This window comes from Cyrtonyx montezumae, unplaced genomic scaffold (genome assembly GCF_038088225.1).
Source record: "Cyrtonyx montezumae isolate F1298 unplaced genomic scaffold, pur_monq_1.0 scaffold_3, whole genome shotgun sequence".
Classification (NCBI taxonomy): domain Eukaryota; kingdom Metazoa; phylum Chordata; class Aves; order Galliformes; family Odontophoridae; genus Cyrtonyx; species Cyrtonyx montezumae.
This window is the reverse complement of record NW_027072034.1, coordinates 50049177-50071615: the sequence shown is the minus strand read 5'-3', so window position 1 is coordinate 50071615 and position 22439 is coordinate 50049177. Positions and strand designations below refer to the sequence as shown.

General features: G+C 38.2%; 1 protein-coding gene across 4 annotated transcripts in view; it reads right to left on the bottom strand.

Annotated features, from left to right (window-relative positions):
* The window catches only part of GK (glycerol kinase), a 499514-nt gene that overhangs the window by 453678 nt on the left and 23397 nt on the right, over positions 1–22439 (bottom strand). For 2 of the 4 annotated variants that reach the window (XM_065741551.1, XM_065741552.1), the window contains 6 exons: positions 22232–22316; positions 19298–19418; positions 18247–18390; positions 17119–17199; positions 15593–15679; positions 10865–12583 (listed from right to left, as the gene is read on the bottom strand). In XM_065741551.1, the coding sequence (XP_065597623.1) occupies positions 12570–12583; positions 15593–15679; positions 17119–17199; positions 18247–18390; positions 19298–19418; positions 22232–22316 (532 nt within the window). In that variant the 3' untranslated portion in view covers positions 10865–12569. Of the gene's footprint in view, positions 1–10864; positions 12584–15592; positions 15680–17118; positions 17200–18246; positions 18391–19297; positions 19419–22231; positions 22317–22439 lie in introns of those variants that run through there. The other 2 variants (XR_010622505.1, XM_065741553.1) reach the window with 2 other exon arrangements.

Below are 22439 nucleotides of genomic sequence, written 5' to 3'. Positions count from 1 at the left end.
TGGCCAAAAACTTGAACACAGGAAGTTCTGTATTAATAAACAGAAGAATTCCTTTACAGTAAGGGTGATGGAGCACTGGAACAGGCTGCATGGAGAGGCTGTGGAGACTCCTTCTATGGAGATATTCAAGACCCATCTGGACACCTACCTGTGCAGCCTGTTGTAGGGTACCTGTGACCATTTCCCCCACCGACCCCAGCTCACTCTCCTTATCCTATCTAAATCACAGGGGAAAAAACTATAGAGCAGAAACTCTTCCTTTCCAGCTTCCTCTGTGCCACAAGAGACTTGATGTGCTGGCAAGTCATTCTTTCCCCAGTATATACATCTAGTGGTCTGCTGTTTAATTATTGCCAGAAAATAATGATGTGCTTGGGCACTGGCAAACTCTTACTGAAGAGAACGAGGAGAAAGCATCAAGTTTTTCATTTTTCCCAACTTACAGTCTTGGTAAAGGCAAGAGTAAACCATCTCTTTTATTCACAGTTCAGTCAACATTTGAACAAGTGCTCACATCTCTAAATCTTCTCCACTTGTTCCTAAATATTTAGAGATGCCATCAACAGCCAGCTACATAATATTTGTACTGAAGGAGTTATGTAAACAGCACTTGGCTGATTTTAAACGACTAATCATGGCTTGGAATAGCAATATTCTCATAAAAAAAGTGCTTCCTATCAGCAATTAAGTACTGTGTTATTAACTGCTTCTGGGATACTGTACATAAGCACTGCTCATTAGCTTCATCAGGGATCAGAATGAAGGTTATTTTAGAAGTAAAATGAGTGAGCAACAAATCAAACTCTCAGACTCAGTGTTTCAGCTGGAGCTGACGGGTCATCACTGTCAATATGTAGTATATCTCTGAAGATACAATACAAATAACCCATTCCACCATGCAGTCTAGAGAACAGAATACAGATTACACATACTTAACCAGCCACTCATAATTTGATTTCAGAGCTATCTGCGAACGTCTTGCATACTAAAACTATTTTATTTACTGTTTCTGCCCATCTACATTAGGAAAAACAAACAGACAATAACTGATTTTTTAATTATTATTTTTGTCATGTTAAAGATAACATTCTAAAAGCTGAAAACTTTATTAAAACTTCCAACCTCTTCACTGGAGGTCTCTTCATTAAAACCTGAACCTTTTTCTTTTCTTTTTCAAAATTAAAATCCCCAGGATCTCATCACTGGTGACCTTGTTGCAGGCATTTATCTCCCTAGTGTGGGAGGAACCTTATGTTGTAATCACAAGTGTAAGCATTCTCCTACACTGAAGGACACTCAGAGGAGCTGAGGTTGGGCACCACTGTGCTCCGTGTTGAGGTGTAACCCAGCAACAGCTCAGCACCGCACGGCTGTTTGCTCACTCCTTCCAAGCAGGATGAGGGAGAAAACTGCAGCTGAAATATAACTTGTGGGCTGAGATAAAGGCTATTTACTAAGATAGAAGAGAAAAATGGAAACAGAAACACAATTATAACAGCATAGATACCTGCAATGCAATGCAATTACTCCCCACCAGGTGACCAGTGCACAGCAATAATTAACAACTGCTGCCAACTGATTCCAACCAGCAATGCAAGGACAGCCTCAGGGGCTTTGTCCATCATCGCTAGGCTCAACAGAGCTCTCCAGGTGTGGACTGAAGGGAGGATTGGGATGTCAGCGATAAAAACACCTTCTGTTAATACCTATCTGCGGTGAGTTCAACTTAAGCCATAGAATTGTGCCTCCACCGGTCCCTCAGCAATGCCAGTGGTCAGCAATAAGGCTGCTCTGAGCCTTTCTCCCCATCTGTAGGAGAAACACCATAAGCATTACACTGCTACATGAGGTTTTGCAGAGATATGTCAGAAGCTTTAACACTTCATAGACAAAGAAGTCTACGGATCCTAGGTTCTTTTAATTACCTTGAGTAAATAAATTGAACCACCATAGAACAATCAGTACTACGCTCTTAATGCTCTTTCTGTGGATGTTGGCAACTCACTGCGTAATAATCAAACTGAAACAGAAAACCAGAAGTATACTGCAATGGATTTCCCTTCATATAATTATGTTTCTACAAAAAAAAAGATTTGTTTTTCTAATCCTGCTATTATACCTAGCAATTTCACTTAATTTTATTTTTAGAAATATCTCATATCCACTTCAAAAAAGATATGTGCGAAGCAGTTGCCTTGCCTCTGCTAATTTGAAAGTCAAATTGAAGAACAGGATGAGTCTGTGAAAACTGATCTTCCTGTCATTCATTTATGGAGCACAAAACAGATTAATTCATTTGATAGTAAAGGGCAAGATAAAAAAGCCAGCAAAATTTGTAAGGAAATCAGTAGAAAATGAACTCAATTTTAATGCTTCTCTTTGATGCATTGTCTATTTTCCTTCAAGAGTAAATTCTGCAGTGAGTTGCCATAATTTTTGTACAGAAGCTAGAAATTATGAAGATTTTATGTACTTATCCACCTACTCGTGATTTGATTTTAGAGTAGTCTGTGAATGTTTAGTATCCTAATAATAAATCCCTTTCTTCACACATTATTATTGTAGGAAGCACTATGGCGTAGGTTCCTCTTTTAACACTTCACAAAGGGTTTCAGTGAAAAAGTAATTCACTTCAAGTGGAATAATCCTGGTGCATTCACATCACTCAACAGAAAGAAGAGCAGTTGTTCAGAAATGAAGATTAGCTGTAGAAGACCCAAGAGACCTTCTGAGAGCTGTCTTCCAAAGCCCAGTTAGAGGAAACAACTGTGCTGCCAAGCCTAACAACTCAAACATTGATTGACTTGATAAACAGTTATTTTTGTCTTCTTCTTGCATCTGAGATAGAGAAAAAAATGTCGGAGTTTAAAAATACATAACTATACCCACAAGCAATAATTTTAATCCAGAACTCAAAGTACTGTAAAGCTTGTAATAAAGTCATCAGAGCTGACAACAGTGGCAGTCTCGTTATATAATTGTAGAATCTTAGAATCATCAGTGTTGGATCAGACCTTAAAGATCATCTAGTCCCAACCCCCATCCCTGGAGGCCAGGTTGGATGGGGCCCTGTGCAGCCTGAGCTGGTGGGGGCATCCCTGTCCATGGCACGGGGTAGGGTCGGTGAGCTTGGAGGTCTCTTCAGCCCAAACCATTCTGTGATTCTATGACTTTGTGAATCAGCTTGACACAGTATTGAGGGAAAAACTTGCTTGGAAAAGGAAGTTCCTTTTAGGAAGAAAGATGTATTTCAGAGAATATTAAGGCAGAACAAGGAAAAAGAAGCAATGGCTTTGAGCAGAATGCAGAAGGCACATGGAAGAAAAGGGAACATGTTCCTGGAAAGTGGTGTGATGAGAGCAGCACCTCCCCTTTCCAGCTGTAAATGATGCCCAACTGTTTCTCATCACTGAGAATATTACTTTTCTCCCTCTGAATGCTACAGTAATGCATTTTATTAATCAGTCCTTGGAGGTTGGTTGTCCCCTGACTGGTGGTAGGATTGGGAACTCTTTCAGTATCTAGAAAACAGGTAGCTACCAAAGCACAAAGAGTCGTCTGATTGGGCTCCCTGATACCAAAAGAAATGGTGAAGATTTAATTGGCATCAAGAAACTGCTTGTGTGCATTGTGCATAGGGGTGAGAGAGAAAAACTTTGCTGCCCATGCATGACTTTTTTTGTATATTTGTATATGTGAATATACAGAGGGCTTCAGCTTGTCATACTGCCAACTGAGCACCTGTAATTATATACAAATTGAGCTTTCATGAGATTCTAATAGTCAGCTCAACCTGTCTATAGTTTTACACAGGTGCTACAAGGTTCATTTCAGCAATGACAAAATCTTATTAAGAAAACCAAAACAATTATCTGCTCCTTTGTTTGGGAAATGCAGTTTATACTGTAGATGTCTTGTCAGTCAAAAGTTTCAAATTCACCATAACCAGATGCATATTTTATCTAGCTATGGTTTATAAACTGCCCAATAATTAAATATTTTCTCTCAACATTTGTAGCACTAATTAATGTTCATGTAGGCAGAGCTGGGAAATGGAAATGACAAAAAAAATGTTTATTGAAAATGAGCATAATAAAATTGCATCCGCATAAATGGATTTTGAGTACAAAACATGCTTTAACTAGACAGTAAGAGTAACATGCATGGCCAGCAATGTCGTTACTTAGCAATGAACAGGGATACCTACAGCTAGATCAGGTTGCTCAGAGACCCCTCCAGCCTGGCCTTGATGGATCCTCCAGGGATGGGGCTTCCACCACCACTCTGGGCAACGTGTTCCAGTGCCTCATCACTCTTACTGTAAAAAAAAATGAAAAAAATAACTTCTTTCTTATATCCAGTCTCAACCTCTCCTCTTTCAGTTTGAAACCACTTCCCCTTGTCCTGTCACCACAGACCTTGCTACAGAGTGTGTCCTCTTCTTTCTTATAGCTCTCCTTTAGGAGACCTGAACCGTTCTCAGGTCACCTCAGAGCTTTCTCATTTCCAGGCTGAACAGCCCCAGCTCTCTCAGACTGTTCTGGATGCACTCCAGCAGGTCCATGTCTCTTCTGTGCTGAGGACTCCACATCTGGATGCTGTACTCCAGATGAAGCCTCACCAGTGTGAAGCAGAGGGGCAGGATCCCTTCTTACATGTGCACACATTCAAATAAAGTGATACAACCATTTGAAGGCTTTTGTTTGTGTTTTTTTTTTTAACCGATGCCATTAATTTCTTTCTGATAGTCTTTAAATGTTTGTCTTCACTGAGGATGTGTTACTTAAAATAGTGTCTATTTATTCTATAGTGTTTAAATTAGAAGCACACTCTGACCTGGCCTGAGCAGCAAGCTATTGAAATCGTTCTGCTAAAAGTCTGGTTTGATTCAAGCCCAACATGACAAGGCTACGTCTGCAAATGCAGGATTTCTTAATGTGCAGAAATACGATAGCAGTAAAGCAATTTTACTGTGGTAATACAGAGATTTCAGATCAGTGTCCACCTAAAATAGCCATGTTGCCAGTAAAAGCACAGCACTGCCACTATCTCTGGTGTGTGGGGGTGCTGGGACACCATCCAAGCAAAGCATCCTTACCTCCGTGGGTAGCAGAGCTGTGCTGGCAAAGGGCTGCAGTGTGGGCCTGCCTTCAGCACTGCAGCTGGAAGAGAGAAGGAATGTATACACACACAACTATACTGCGTACCATATACAAATATTTTCTTCTCCTCTTGATGCTCCTGGCCGGGGAGTAGAAGCAGTGTTCTACTATTGTCATGATGTAAACTAGAATCATACAAAATCCTACAAGATGCTGTCCTGAATCCCAACAGACATCCAGCGCATGGACTTCAGTGCCACTCTTCAACATATCATCCCTCTGCACAGTGCATCTTTTGGACTGTGACGATGGGCTGTGGCTGCCTGTCAAGATGTAAGAGGAAGAATACCTCTGCAAAGGCAGATAAGGAGTGCAGGCACTGAAAAATAACCCAGCAACATTATAGCCTTCTGGTGTATGTAAAACGCCTTCATTTTTGCCAAGGCCAGAGAATAGAGAAGGCAGTAATGAAAAACTGGGTGAAAAAAAAGTGTTTGCTACTGTTCCAGAGGGAGAAGTATGAGGGAGAGCAAACAGAACTTGCAAATCTAGAGACAGATGAAATTCAAGGAAAATCTGAAGAGTGAAAGAAGAGCCTTTTATAGCCTTTCCTTTCCTGTAGTACTTAAAAGTTTCCTGTGTGTTTCAGTGTTTAAGAAGTTGTTTTCAGAATAAAACTCAGGAGACACGGGGACAGAGAGGGAGAGGTATCTCAGAGATGCCTGTGCAGAAGTTGTGGCTCAACGTAATTGCCAATGAGTCTTCAGAGAAGTGCTGTGTGGAGAGAGAAAAACTAAGGGGAAGCAGCATCCTCATAAGAATTTGTGCTTCATGTTCTGCAAAGCCTTTAACTACTCTAATAAGGTTATAAAAGAGGCATGGGTGCCAGTTGCATTCATTTTCTTCGGGAACACCAGTTCATTTCAAAGTCAGGGCAACGTCTGAGATAAGGATGCCAGAAAGAAAAAGAAATTACCTAGTGCTAACTGCTGTGCAGTTGGAACATCAGGTCCATGCGTAACCTTAGTGCTGGAACTCTGTGACTTCGGGGTGAAAAATACATACCGTTTATAGTCTCACAGTAATTCCTGCACAGAAGAATTGCCACTCCTTATGTTTTGTTTTATTATTATTATTATTATTATTACTATTATTATGATATTATTATGAAAGAGTTCACTGTCTTTCTTCACATGTGTTTAGTGCTTCATACTTGCTGTAAGCTAGCTTGGTGTTACGATATGCAGCCTGTAAATGAGCTGCTCTTAACGCTGATGTTATCTCTGTATCTATTGTAAGGTAATATGGCTGTGACTCATGCTTTTGCATAAATATTTAAATGACGGTTTCAACATTTTCATTTTGAGGACACCGTGCCAAATGTTGCAGCGATAACTTCAAAACACATCACTTTGAAAGGCAAGTAGGAATAACCAATCCCTTTTTCCTTTACACGAAGCTACAGCAAAATCTTTCAAGTTGTTCAGATTTCAAGGGCGTTCTGTAGGGCACCATCTCCACACTGCTACAAGCTTCAGCCGTACTATTGCTTGCTACAGAGATCCACTATTGTGCTACACTGGGCTCTGGCCTGCTGAAATACTCGTGTGTCTCTTCTGCCTTTCGTAAGAGCTTACCAAATGATAAGGCTGTACCCACATATTCCAATATAAAAGGTGCCCTCATTAATAGATAACACATTTCGAGATTAGCAAACAAGATCTTTCAGCACTATCATAACGTTTCATTTAACGAATTAACATATTCAATATGGAGATTCCTTTCATGAACATTATGGAATATGTAGTATTATGGCACTTCTGATGTGTACTTTTGTTTCTTGGTCAGGGTCAGCAGGCAAACAAAAAGAAGAGCAACCGTTGAAAAATGATCACGAGTTGAAATCCAAACCAAATGTGGATCAGAGGAATAGAGGAATCATGGAACAGAGGCATCATGTTGCATGTGCGCTGGTCTGCAGCTCCTTGAAGACACCAGAACACAAACAACAGTACAAGCCTATTGCCTGTGGGGAGTGTCCTACAGAACACGAATAACATGTGTCTTGAGTTTGATGGAGATACTGTGATCGTTATTATAGAACAATACTAGAGTTATCGTCTCGCATTTTCCTTCGTGATAAGGAAGAGGTTCTTGCACATTCCAGAAAGGTCACTAACCATCTCTTTTCTCTTTCTTCATTAAAAGGTAAAACCAGAAAAATTGGAGAGCAACTGATACCTCCAGTATTTGTGGTGTGAAAGCACTAAGAGCTTTTCTTCTTGCTAAAGCAGGCTTTTTTTTTTTCCTTCAGAACTGAATAATTGAAGAATCAATGATTCTCCTGAAGAATCAGTGTTCTTAAAACATGGCAGCAGTTTGGTCACTGACTTTCTTAGAACCTCTTTTACATTGCATGCCCTGGTCTGATTTCTCTGAAAATGTAGTCTGCTACTGCAAAAAGGACAGACAGTAGAAGAGGAACATTGTAGATAAGTTTGGGATCTGATGCCTGCCGCCGCATTTTTGTGGAGCAGTGAGTTAAGTGGGTGTTGCGAAGTGCTGCACAGTGCTGGAAGTAGGACACAGCTGAGTAGGGAGGCCACCTCCAAGAGCTGCCATGAAGGTGGACAAGCAGTAAAGGCACATTCATTTATAGAGACCACTGTCCACTGAAGAGTTTAGATTCTAGTTATAAGCAGATGATAGAAATTGAAGCCATGTGCATGTTTTTCAAGTGACCTTCCTTTAAGTGAACAGTATACTTAGCTTTAGTATTCGTGGAAGAAAGTGAGATTGGTACTGAAGCACCAAGCAGAACGTGCGTGTGTGTACGTGCCTTAATATTTGTCACACATATTCTCAGTTGTAAGTGGATCCCATTGCTGGAAATGTAGCATGATACAGAATGGAATTCTGTGCACACAGAACCCAATGGCAGTCAATGAGACTTCAGCCCTTCCGTAACAGCATGCTTTATGTCAGATTTTCACTAACAGTTCACCTGCAAGGTAACACATGCAAGAAAGATGGATAGGACTGATGCAGCCAGAACATCTAGGAAAGAAAATGAAGGAGCTGAAGTGAAATCCTCAAAAATCCTGAAGCTGTTTGTGAAGTAGTATAGGAAATGTGGGTGCTGTTGAGAACACTGACTCATCTATCCTGTTGCCAAAACAAACAGAACTCCCCTTTAGAGCAGGGAGGGAAAAGCACGAGACAGCAACAACCTTCAGCTGAGGCTGAAGGCATCCGTGGAGCTCATCAGGTCCAGCCCTTGCTCAGGGCTACATCCAGTCAGGACGTGAAGATCTTTGACGATGGAGATTCTACAGCCTCACTGAGCAACCTCCTCCTGTGTGGCCATTGTCAGAGTCAGAAAGTTTATTCTTATGTTTAAACAGGATTTTCTGTATGAGAGTCACTTTTCTTGATGAGAGTCAATTTGCTGCCACTGAGCATCACTGGGAAGGTCTGGTTCTGTTGTCTTTACTCCCTGCATCTAACATTTACATCTCAGCCCTTTCCAAACTGAGCAGCTCCAGACCTCTCAGTTTCTCCCCGTGTTGACAGATGCTCCAATCCTTTAATCATCTTTGTGTCACTTCAGAAGACCTGTTCCACCACGTCTACGTGCCTCTCATACTGTGATCACAGAGCTGGACTCAGTGCTCCAGATTTGTCCCAGGGCTGGGGAAGGAGGATAACCTCTCTCTATCTACTGTGACAGTCTGCTTCATGCAGCTCAGAGTGCTGTTGACCTTCTTTGTTGAAACTGCTGCCTCATGTTCAACTTGTGTCCAGTGTCCACTCTGCTGCCAACCACCTGGTGTCTGCTGGGCCATTCCAGCTGTGTTCCCTTGTCACTTCTGAGATTTGAAGGGTCACTGCCCATTTGCCTGCCCTTATCTCTAGCAATGATACACATTACTTTCATAAATAGAAGTAATAACAAGAAAAAAAATCATACTTGGGCTTCTGTCACATCTCTTAATGGGACAGCATTCCATCAGCTACAGTCCCAACCTTCCACATATGAGGAGATAATAGTTTGGATTTTGGTATGGATGTTAAGAATATACTGTTCTATGTAGTTCCAATAATAGACTAAACACTCTATTAGTTTTTATTGAAAAAATACACATAAAAGCATCACTAACTACACTAATAATGTTCTCATATCCTAATATTTGACTGAACGAATCATGAAAATTGATTATGCTCTTGCTGAGTGCAGCTAATGGCAAAGCTGTAATTTTGCCATGTGAAAGGAAGACCAGAACCTCATGAGCAGATATGGTCTGATATTGAGTAATAGCACATTACCCAAGGCTTCTGTGCTGATATGGTAGTACTTAAAGGACTTTTGTGTTTGTCTCTGACTCATACAACTGATGTTGACACATGGAACTACCAACTGTGTAAAGACTATGGCATAACTAATCACCAGAGGATGTGTAGGATACAACTGGGAGCCACAAAGAGGCAGAAATAAGAATGTGGCAGGCACGCTCCACAAATGTACCTTTCACATACACGCATTCCCTCACGCTCCTTTCGTAAGAGTACTACTGCACGATTTGAGATAGCATAGCCAGCTGTGGTTTCTACCTCATGAACACCCTTCCACCCTGACTCGTAACTATGGCTTTTTATTTCTAGCAATTAGCAGAGAACACTATCTGACCATGGGCCGCTTGGCCTGTAGTGGCACCATCAATGTTGTTGAGACTGTTGGTGCATACCTGTGTCAAGTCTGTGCTCCTTTTTGCTCTTTTCCTTGTATCCTGCTTCTTCCTGAAGACAGAAGGACTTAAGGCACTGCGAGTCATTCCTAAGCCAAACCTCGAGACTGAGTAGACTCCTGAAAGCACAATGCATTAATGGGCGTATCTTAAGTGTACATTTGAGCAAACTAAGGCATGTGTCTGTGATACTTAAAGAGGGGCTGTGCCTCATCGCACAATAAACGTCAGTGAAAACGCTTCTTAAAGAGAATGTCCAAGAATAAACGGACAGTTCAGAACGATTTATTTATGGTATTTTAATACCAAGTCAACGCATTTCTCAAGTAAGAATTTATAAATCTGACAATTTATAGAAAAAAATAAATCACAGCTTCACAAAAAAAAGCTAACTTCCAACAGTTTGCTCCCCCAACCCCCAACACACAATTTACAATATAATTCAACTGTTGGTAGAAAGTTAACAGTGGTGTGAAATTCTTAAAAAATATTTGCAACAGCAATTGAAAATAAAATTATGGTATTTACTCAGTGAAAAAGTAATAGGAATTATGTTTCCCAGTAAAAGATACATCAGAAAAGCAGCAAAAAATCCTCCTTCTACTGATGGTGTGCTACCTTTCTCCCAGCCTCAGCCATCACCAGCAAAGGCAGCACTTCAGTATTAATTGTTGCCACGTTCAGTACTTCAGTGTTTTTGGCAAGAAGTCACACTCAGAAGTCCAGTGCTTGAAACATGTTCTGCCCTCACCCTGTCCGCTCCAAAGGTTGCTGCTATTCCCGTTCCTCGGTGCAAGCCCGGAACAGTGACAGCTCAGAGAGAGGTAAGAAGTATGAAGATTTTCCTACGGATTCATATCCATTCTCCACTCTTTCTTCACCTTCCCAGTACAAACTGGAAAGCCCAGAAATTTTACTTTCTACACCCCACATTTGACTACTTACACAAGGTGAAGGATTTGAATGTTGGCATTGTATTTTCACCTGTGCACAAAAACCCCATGCAACCACAATTAAAAATCACATTTCCAGAGGTCATTGCACTTGATAATAAAAAGGCAATTAATACACATTTGATATTAAATATATTGTACAGACCTGAACTTCTGTGCAATCCGTTGCTTCAGACACACACATATTTAACATTCTTTTTAAAAGCTAAGCCCCTACTGTAATTTAGTGAAGAAAATACTTTTAAAGAGTATTTTTTCAAAGACAAAAATTTCTAAGCACAAATACACACACACTTAAACACTCCCTTTAACTCCTAGTGCATTTAAACACATCTTTGTAATTTGTTTTGAAATTCTCTGTGTTGATCCCACATTGAACCTTGCTCTCATTCTGCACTGATGCAGTGACACTACACAAGGATGCTTTTTCTTTGCCCTATCCAGTGAGGCTGGCATTTATCACGCTGTTGGTACAAACATGGAGGCTGAAGATGATTGCCTCGCTCCTTTACCCATGGAGGATCTGAAGATTTCCAAGTGGATGTGACACATTTTTCACTCCTGTTGCCCAGGAACTCCAATGGCCAGTTTCAGGTGCCAAGTGTTTACTATCCCTAAGCCAGGGCTTTGGGTTGGCCCTGCAAATTTTGTGACAGTTTCCCATTAAAACTATGGACATGGGAACTGAGAGGGAGACTTTGGTCCCTGAGACAGACTAAATAAGAACAAGAACTAAATCACTGATATTTAATTTGGAGTGGACCCTCATTAAGGAAAACTACGTTAGCTTCAACTTTCAAAAGTTTAACAAATAACCACTAAAAATACCCTTAAATTGGACAACAGAATATATACAGCATTGGTCAAGAAAAGCATATTGTGCAGGGTAGTTTTAAGAGTTACCAGTTACCAAGAACTACAGATCTGTCCTGTGAATAGTGTGCTGTATCACGTTTGTCTTGCAGAACAAACACAGAAGGGTGAGAACGAGAAGCATGGCCATAACTAAAACATCTATTTACTCCTACCTCTTTAAATGTACAGCTACAGGACTGTGTCTTAAATACTTACAGTAGTCAAATTGACTACAATTCCCAGAAGCCAAACCGAACTTCTAAACTTTGTGATCGATCAATTCAACAGTACTCTGTTAACCGTGTCAGTAAACTTTTCAATGCCACCCTGTGGCAGTGTTTCTTATTGGTAACAACGTTTTGAGCTAGTATTTAAAGAACTTCTGCCCTTGAGGATGTTTCTAGAACAGATGCGACTAAAATAAAACATCTTTGGCAACCACAGACATAGGATAGGTAATTCACAGCAGCTGGAAGAACAGTAAGACCTTTACAAAGTTCCACGGCACACCATTAACTTTTGCAGTTTGTTGTATGAAGTACCAAGACCCTGAAAATTTTAGTTAAACGTGTGAAACTACCTAAGAAGTTGCAGGGTTTTTTTTTATACCAACTTTCTCAAACAGTGCTAGGGGCTTGTGAAACTTGAAAGGGTAATGTGGGATTGTCCACACAAAGGCCTCTGGTGCAGTTGGAGTTGATTGGGAAGGGAGCAGAGAAGAAAAGGGCTGGAGACTTAAGTTTCAGTGTACCACTTGGAGGTTGCTCAAAGACTGACAACAGATATATTCATGAATGACTTTAGTCACACAGGTAGTATCATCACACTGATGGTGGAATCTCTTCAGACAAGGAAACAAAATGAAACAAACAAATAAACAACTCAGCTGCATCCAGACAGTCCATTAAGCGGTCTCATTTATCTGTACCTTAAATAAGAAGGAACGTCCATTAGCAACACAGAAATTACTCTGAAAAGTTTTAACACACTACAACATAGCTGAGCTATAGGAAGAACTCAGTGTAAGCATCTTTTGTTTTCAGTGAAATCGATTATAAATTCAATTATGTAAATATAAACTAGCACTTTCTGTGTATACAGTAGGAGAGAAATAACCACACTAATAAAGTTGGGTAAACTTTTAACAAGTAGAATAATTGAGGTATGGTACACTAAGCTTATTTCTTTTCTTCTGAATATGAGCTCGACTTTCAGAAATATGGGAAATATTGCAACTAACTTGTGTAACTGCATTGTGATTCCTATACATAAATTAGTGCACAGTTCAGCAAAAGCTATCACAACACAAGAAAAACAGATACTTAAAAAAACACCATAACTTTAAGGGTACTTAAGCAGGAAAAAATATGGTAATATGGTCAGCATTGGTACCCTATTCTGTGAGAATAAAGAACTTTATACCCCAGGCATAGAGTTAGGTCCCATTTATAGCCAGTCCTTCAGTTTTAAACCCCACTTGAGAGGTGCCAATTTAAAAGCATACAAATGCTTTTCTTTAAATTTGAGTCTAATAAAAATTAATGCCACTTTCAGTTAAACTTCACCTCTCACAAAAAAAAAAAATAAAAATACAGCTACAGAATATGCTGAAGTCTCTCAGGTGTCCAGATCCAAAACCTATGTGTAACAATTAAGGACTCCAGTCGCTACAAGCAACTTGCTTCTAGTAGTAAAATAAAGCAAACTATTGCCCCCTTTTCTACCTCTGGAAAAGAATGAAGAGCATAAAATAAAGCAGAATAGTTTTGATGAAATTATGAAATACTATGAAGTATTACTCTTCATATTCAGCCATCAGGTGCTACATGAAAAAGCAGTTAGTTTAGCAGATCTCTAAATGGGTTTTTGCTACGTTAGTGTTCTCTATTCTGCCACAGCAGATTTTTGCTTCACATTTCAGCAGTTGTAAAAGCATGGCTCTGACCTACAGAGGCATGTTCAACAACAGCACTGCTGCCATGCAAGACTTACTGCTGTTTCAGCACATGAAGGATGAATTCAATCCTCAGTAGATTCAATCCTCAAACTTATTATATACTGATGACTGTGTTGGAGTTCTATTGTTTTGTTAAGAGATAAAATGTAATAAGTTAATTAATGGAGTCACAGTACTGAAGTTAGACGGAAAGTCTGGTCAGTCAGCTTTGGCATTTAAAAGCAAAAGTGTATTTACCACAGAAAACATCTCAGGGGAATGCAACCTTGCCTCAGTCAGCAACACAAATGTAATGCATTGTGTTCTACCCTAATACACAGCTGAGCAAAACTACTGCTGGTATGTGCCATCATTAATGCTGCTCCTATTTAGATACTGTCACTTTAAAAAAAACAAAACACAAGAGCTGGAAACGTCTTTCATCTTCTCCTGTCCCCAGGCTCACCATGTAAAAAATACAACAAAATACTGTTTGAAAACAAGGGTAAAAATGAGTTGTGAAGGCCTCTGTTCGTTGAGATGTTTTCCATTTGTGGGTCTGAAAGGTGTAGGAAGAAAAAAATCTGTTTTTTATTGTTTTGAGATCCCAGGTGCAGGTTTAGCTACATGTACAGGTTACTGATTAGTTGTTTTTAAAAAGCAGTAAACCCAGAATTTCAGTTGCTTATTTGGCCATTTAACATTGTCTCCATATTATTTCTGGCACCCCCATGTGCTCAGAAGCCTCACCTAGAATTAATACTCAAGTTGCTTAGTTCAGCTTGTTAAAAATTTACCCACTTATTTACAGTTGGTTTTATGTTATATTTCATAATAAAAACTGTTCTCATTCACAGATGCATTCCAGAGTTAGTAAATCAATGTCAAACCATTTGCTCAGTTTGATTTTTACTCAGCATTTGTTTAGTTTTATTTTAGCCCTCCTATAAGCTCAGACAGTCTCTTCCATGCAAGGTAAACTACAACTGAATGGTTAATTCAGGCTGTACTGAGTAGAAATGGATACATCATAACAGGAGCATGCTAGGGTCCTCAGACAGTCTGTTTAATTAATATCCCATCCCCCCAAAAAACAAAGAAAACTAAATAACCACCCCCTAAATAACCACCTAGCAACAATGGCTTTACTGTAAAATATTTTCCTCGGGAAGACAATTTGAAACACAACAACAAAGAGCAAATGACATCACCATATAAAGTTTTTTTTTCTTACCAGGTGAATATCTTAATGCCAGAAATAAAACCTTACATAAGTACCATCATCCATATTAAGAACTTTTCAGTAAGTATATGAATAGGTTGAAGATGCAACTTCATTGCAAATGCACACACAGTCCCTTTACCCAGTTTTTGTAGGTTTAAACCCCACTTTATTGGGGTTTCTTCCCTTTATACCTGATTAATTAATTTACCCATTAGTGCTGAAAGAACATTCTATAGATTAAGTAGATGAAAGTTTCTACAACACAGTAATTTCAAAGACAGTAGTAAAACAAAGGGCTACATGAAGCCTTCCAAGGACAGAAGAGAAGTCTTCCCTTTACTTAGACCAGAGCCTCAGAGTAATTTAAAAAGTTATGAGAAGAAACGCAAGACAAAGGATGTAAACTACTTCTAACTGCACACTGCAAAGCAGGCAATGCAAAAACTCTGCTAGGCTGCTCCAACCTATACCCTTTCTATAAAGTGTGTACAGTCTGTACAGATAAACAAAGGGAAGGGATAGCCTAAGGTTTCAAGTGCATCCAACAGCTATGAATTCCATGACACATAAAGACAAATTCAAGATGGCATTCACTTTGTTCCCTTAGGCACGATATGACTAATTAACACCCTTAAACATTTGTGTGCATGAACAACAAAAAGCATCAGTCAGGTTTGCTGAAAATAGTGGGGAAAAAACAAACAAACAAAAAAAAACCCAACACTTAAACTAGTGTAGATAGCTTTTAAAGTGATCTAATTCAAATAATAACTAACCTGAGACGTACTTTGCTCCGATTAACATTATCATGCTACTCATAATAAAAAAACCCAAGGGCAGACTACAGAAGATACTAGTGTCACCTGATGTCATCCAGAGGAAGGTGTTTCCAGTCAAGCAAATCAAAAGAGAAATATATAAATTGCAATATATGTGTTAAAAATCATACGAACAGCAAAAAGTAACAATAGCAGTGACATTTGTAGAAAAGCTAAAAAGTTCATGCATAACCCCCCCACAGTGATTCAAAACAGGCTCTCAAAAGGAGATTAAATCCAAATTCCACCACCAGAACTATCTAGGTTGTGCCCTGTTCCACTTGTGTTCAATCTTAAATGCTCCTAGCAGGCAGAATTCAAAGTTCCAAAGCAAGACCTAAGAAAAATAACACTCTTTGCCCCAGTGTTGAAACAAATAATGACAGAGGTTAAGTTTTGATAAAACATAATCCTTTTCTAATTGGCAGAAGAACTAGTTTAATTTTCTGCAAGGCAGATTTTCCAACCTTCAAAAGAAAATAAAGATATATAGATAAGATCATAATCAAGCTCTTGAGATTTTGGGAAATATAACAGAGTTTAGATATAAGGTGACTAAATCATATTGCACCATACTGAAGAGAATCTTAGTCATGCTGCTACCTATTTCCATTCCAAACAGCCTTCAGGGAATTGCTTGTATAGCTATGGTGTTAAATAAAATAACTAAACCTATAACACAGGAGTTCAAAAGGAAATATTTAGCTTTTTTTTTTTGAGGGCTGCAAGTGTGGGTTTTCAGGGCTGTGTTACATTTTGAAGATTCTTAGAATAGTTATTCCAACAAAAGTGAAACAATGTGAGAGGAAAGATAAGGCCCACAAATTGTGTCTTAAAGGCTGACATAGGCCTGAAAACTTAACCTGAAATAGAGCTTAAATATAAATTCAAAGTACAGATCATTGAAGACTGCAAGTTTTATTTAATTGAACTCTAACAGATAGAAAAGCTCTTCTTCAAAAGTGTTTGTAATATTCTACGTGTGTGAGCAATAAGTCTTTGCAATTCTTCACTTTATGACAACTTTCTACTCTTAGTCCTTGTCGCTCAAGCTGATTGTGATGTTGTTACCAATCTCTCCTTCATATGCAGCAAACGACAAAGGCAAGATACAGCAAGACAAATTACAAGATGAAACTTTCTCTTTTGCAACATGAACAGAAGAGTTTACAAAATCCCCGCACTCTCTTTTTTTAGGTAAGATTTTTTTCCTCTTTTTATCCATCACTATTCCGTGAAACATGCAGTTAGTCTGATTTAATGCCCTCTGATTTTAGAAGCCTGAAAGATATTGCTTGTATCATCCTATCAAGAGGAAGACCTATCCTGCTTCTTTGTTTCTGCAGTGTTTTTAAGTAACAATTTTCAAATCATTGGAATAATTGATGGATGGTAGGAACAGAAAAGGTCACCAAATTCAAGATTAATTAACTAGGCTGGCTGGCTAATTAATAATATTTGATCTGCAATAATATTTAGCTTACCATTTGAAGGAGCTTCAGATGTCTCCCAGTCCATAGATTTCATCACAGCTTTCTTCCATCTGGCATAGCGATATTCACTTTCTGAAATTGAGAAATAAACAAACAGAAAACTCTGTCATTGTCTATGAACACAAGTGTAAGTATTTAAGCAGCAAGGACTGCTTTTCACAGCAGCTTTTCACCCTTTCCATAACACAACTTCTCTGCCCCAAATAAGTATGATAAAATATTTTTAATACATTAAATAAATAAAAAGTAATCATAACCCTTAAAACAAACAGAAAAAAATAAAAATCATCGTTACACACAGTAAGAAGAAATAAAGTTCAAAAGCACTTTTCTGAGTGTTCAACAGTTAGATGCTTGAGTAGGACAAAACGAAGCAATTGCTATCCATGCAGAAGCCCTTCAGTATTGAAAATACTGTCCTGAAGCAGGAATATAAGCAGTAATTACAGGCAAAATGGGAGGACAAAATTCTGCACAAGAAGTTAGAAAATAAATGCATTTTGTCTTTTAAATTATCTTGCACATGGATTAATTATGTCAAGTACATGCTTTTTGTTTCTGTAAGCACTTAAGAATGATAAAAAGGTAGCTAAAACAAATAGGCCTTTTAAAGACAAAACAGGAGTGGCCCAAAAATACTTTGTCCTTTCCAATTCATGAAGACGCATGAATTCACAAGAGACATTCTTCTCCACAAAAAAACAAAAAAAACAAAAAAACAGAGCCTTCAAGATTTCTTTGATTTTACTTCCTGTAAGCCAAAAGCTACTAACTGCAGTGCCAGGTACTGAGCTCTTTAAAAAAGTAAACAAACAAACAACAGAAAATACCACTTTGCTAAGTAAACAGCTCAACCCTATGTGGATGTATTGTTTTAACCCTTCCCCAATCCTAGCAGTCAAAATATTCTAATAGTCAATCTTAAATGATCAAAATATCAAGCGGAATGCATTCCCCTGAACTGAACACTACAAAGCTGATCTTTAACATTTGTAATTATATTTACTTATAGATGTTCATTATAGTGGTATGTCAGAATGCAACAAAGAATAAACTGATCTGTTGACCATATAACAGAAAACAGTTCAGAGATTCTTAGAGTATTTTAAAGGGCTTTACCCTCTGGGTTGATCTGTGGTTCAAATCGTTCACATGTCACTGCTGTCAAATCTCCAGGATTCAGACTCCAAATTCCAACTCCTTCTGCAGCTCCCGCTGCCATAGCAGCTCCTAGAGCTGTTGTTTCAGGCATTGATGGCTTTACTAGTGGAAATCAGAGAGAAAGCCATGATGTTTTTTTACTGAAAGCCAGATGACATCAGAACTGAAGACTTACATAGATATCTATATTTTCTGTAACTGCTGTATTAGCTCCCCTTAAGTTTACCAATTGCAAACCTCATTTTATTGCCATTCACGCGGTTATTAAATTAGTTTCAACTATGAGTCTTCCAAGTCTTTGAAATACCTCAGATCACTACTTCCCTCAATACTGAATCATGCAATTGCTCATTTTCATATCATGTGTAAGGCTTCTGATCTGTACTACAAGTTTCTTCAGCATACTTCTTGTTTGCTTTCCACTGTTGTTATAGAAGACCATTCAACTCCCAGGATGTAAATCTATGCCATTCTCTGTTTCGTGTAGAAATCCCTTAAAAGCTGATTTTATTGATCATGCCCTTTCAACTGCTAACTTGAAGACCTAATAGTATGGGCCTTGTGAATTATGTATTATTAAAGGCAAGCTATAACATCTCTATTTAAAAACTTCCCAAAATCTTGCTATCACTGAAATGTTCCATATGTATATGCATAAAAACAGAGGAGGTGTAAGGCTCTCACTGATCTCTGTCCACGATTCTCAGGGTCAATAGGTCAGAGTTAATTTAACCGATTTAAAACTTGTCAGATAGTTAGAAATTGGTATGACAACTTCAAAATTCAATACCATCATAGAGCTATATTTCAACACAAGATACAAGAGTCAGAGATGTCCCAGGAGAATGATCTTCAAAATTTGATATAAGACAAAAAATTTTCTGAAAAGAAAAGAAGTTTACCTCTCACCACACTAAGAAAAGCAATCCAACAGGCCCTCATTAACTCGTTAGGAATGAATGCTGTTTTCAGCTTTAAAAAGAAAGCAGGAGTTGTAAATTTATCTTACCTACTGGAATACAGAGGATGTCTGATTGGAGTTGCATGAGAACTTTGTTATTGGTCATTCCTCCGTCTACTTGCAACTGACTTAGTGGTATCCCACAGTCCTTGTTCATTGCATCTAAAATCTTAAGAGTAATATATATTAAGATTTAATTGCAGAAAAATACATGAAATCCTCTGAGTGAAAAATACTGATAAGTCAATGTTTGCTGAAGTGTTAAGCAGATTATTCACCCTCCCATATACATCAAGATGGCAGAACAGAAGTAGTAACAATGAAGTATTATTTCATGAGCAGCATGTTCAATTTATCACAGAAATCCTAATGTAGGAAATGTTTATACCTAGCCAAACTTTTGCTTATATGATCTGAAAAAAAACTTTGAAAAAAAAAAAAGGTGATAATCACTATGAACTTTGTTAAAACTAACAAGGGAGGAAGTACACAGCATTACCCTATAATCATCTTAATGCAGAAATATTGAGTTTTATGTGGTTTTGTAAAAGGATTCAATCAAATGGCTCATTTTTACATTTTTACTGTTAGCATATAATTCTTGATAAACAGGCATTAACTATCGCAGAATGAATTTCCGTTTGTAATTTTTCAATTTATTTGAATTAAGGAAAAAAAAAAAGAAGTGTGCTTTTCTCTGCTTTAAATGACAAAGCAAAATACATAAACCTCAAAAAAAAAGAAACTGCAACGTATGTGACTACTATTCTGTAGTTCACAAAGCACTCAGTTTTACAATCCTTACTGGGAAAGGTCAGACTATTTCTATGGAAAAACAAGTGGGTTTGTAAAACATGAAAAACTATACAAGAGTGGGTTATTTAGTGGATTTTTATCTAGTCCCAGAAAGTAAGCCAGGAAGGAACTAAAAGTGTTGACAAATAAAAGAAAGAAGGTAAGAGCTCAGGTTCCATTGTGGCAGAATCTACATATAGGCCTGCACATTACATTTACATTACAAATAACTTATCAAATAGGATAAGCAGCAGATCACCAAAGTCTGCTGCCAGTACTAAGCAATACTGCTCCTCACCACTTGTTTCCTTCACGTGTACCATTTTACATTCTGCTATGCTGAATTTCACCTGCTTTTCTTTACCATTCAGAACTTCAGCAGTGCCTCATAATCTTAGATTTACATATACTGCTGGAGGCTCTAACTTTATCAGTTTGTGAGTACACATTGAATAATATGATGCACTCAGTAAAGATTAAATAAGTGAAAAGAATGCTAGGAATGAGGAGGTGATGAAGGAACAAAACAATCACGAGCATGCTACTGCTGCCTCTATTGCAGTGAAGATCAAGAGCAAGGCACTCATGTAAGTTTTGACTAACGATCTCTGTGTGCAGCTCTTAGAAGTGAAAAATTACTTATTTTTCCATAATGCTTTCTAAGAGAAAAAACATAACAAGGATCATTTGACTGTAAAAAAGAGCTTTTTGGATAAAAAAGTAAAAGAAACTTGACACAGTAAAGCGAAACAAAACAAAAAACCTCAACCAAATGAATACAAATTTTGAGTTTTCCCGAAGGTTTTGAAAGACTTCTATTTCAAGTGGAATTAAAACAGAATAACTTTGTTTCTGATAAGACAAAACTAAGAGCATATTTTTGAAAAATGCATGTTTTATCTACAACACTGTGACTTAATCTACTAATATAAGCATTTCCAGAGACTTAACAAGGCACTCCTGTGTCTGTGACACAAGCACACTGACTAAAGAAGGAAGTGTTAGGTATGCCCAAACAGTTCACCTTCAGCTGAAAGCTTTATTCCCATTCCTTCTACTAATGTCCACATGCAGTCTCTTGTTGTGACATTTGCTACAATCCACTGTGAGGCAGCTGAGATCATTAATCCAGCAAAAAAACTGCTCAGCAAAAGAGGGATAATTTTTTTGCTGGAAAGTTCACTGAGCTGTCACGTGAGATGAAATGGATAGGAGGAGGGATAAGGAAAGTCAGGAGCAGACAACAAACTAGGTCATCACTTCAGTTGGTTGTAATCTGACTTACAGTATCAAAATTGAGAGATATTACCTACTAAGTTTCTTTCATGACTTTCTGAGGACTGAAAGGATGTTAGCATAGCTTCAAAAACATCTGCCTTGCTGAAGTTTCTGGCTTTCTTCTTCCACAGTGATATTTCTTACTTTACTCATTGTTACTAGAGAAATAAGAAGCTGTTTTCTTCCTCTTACACAGCGTTAAGCGGATATTATTTTAAAACAAATTATGTTTACATAACATCACCTTAAAAGTATGAAAACACGAAGGTTTGACTGCTACCCCTTAGAGTCCATGTCTTTCATTTTGTCTTGTACTTTTACAGAACACAAGGAGCATAAATTGATAGATGGTGATAAAAATATTACAATGCTTATGATATCATGCTCTTTGATTTGGTTGAAGTATTATTTTTGTGTGACGAATTTAAGGGTTCTTTTTGCAGCACATTAGCAAAGACAGTAAGATATGTGGTAGGCAAGAAGTGAATAGAGGTTCATACGTCTGCTGCTCTTGTGTACTGAAAGCAACATCAATCATATCTGTCAGAGCAGAGAATATAAAATGCAGTCTTCTATGATGTAGAGCTAATGCTACATTTCATTTTTGGCACTGCCTTGTCATCTTATAGTTTGCCTGTTCTGCATCTCATGCTATTCACAAAATAAGTTCCCCTTATTTTATGTGTTGATAAAAACCACAAAAATAATGTAACATCCAACCAGATCATTGTAGCTCAGCTCACAGGAACAATACTTCAACACAAGCATCATGTAAATTAACCTGAATGTGGTATGAAGCACCTGATTTTCAATCAACTTTTTTAACCCTCTCTCTCTCTCTCTCTCTCTCTGAAGACTTATTATTATCATACTAGTTTACAATGAATTTAACAACTAATTTGCTTTTACCTCTCGTGTTTGGAAGCAGACTGCTTCTAGTGCAGCAAAGGCAATGTGGTTTTTGTTTGTAAACTGGGTAAGGCCACAGATAATACTGTTGAACAGAGAAAAAGAAAACAAGCAGCAGTTAGAACATCTTTTCCAGAAAATACTTCAGACTTAGGCCTTTTAATTCAAGTCATATAAGGATTGCTTTTCCATATTAAGAAGCTTGTTT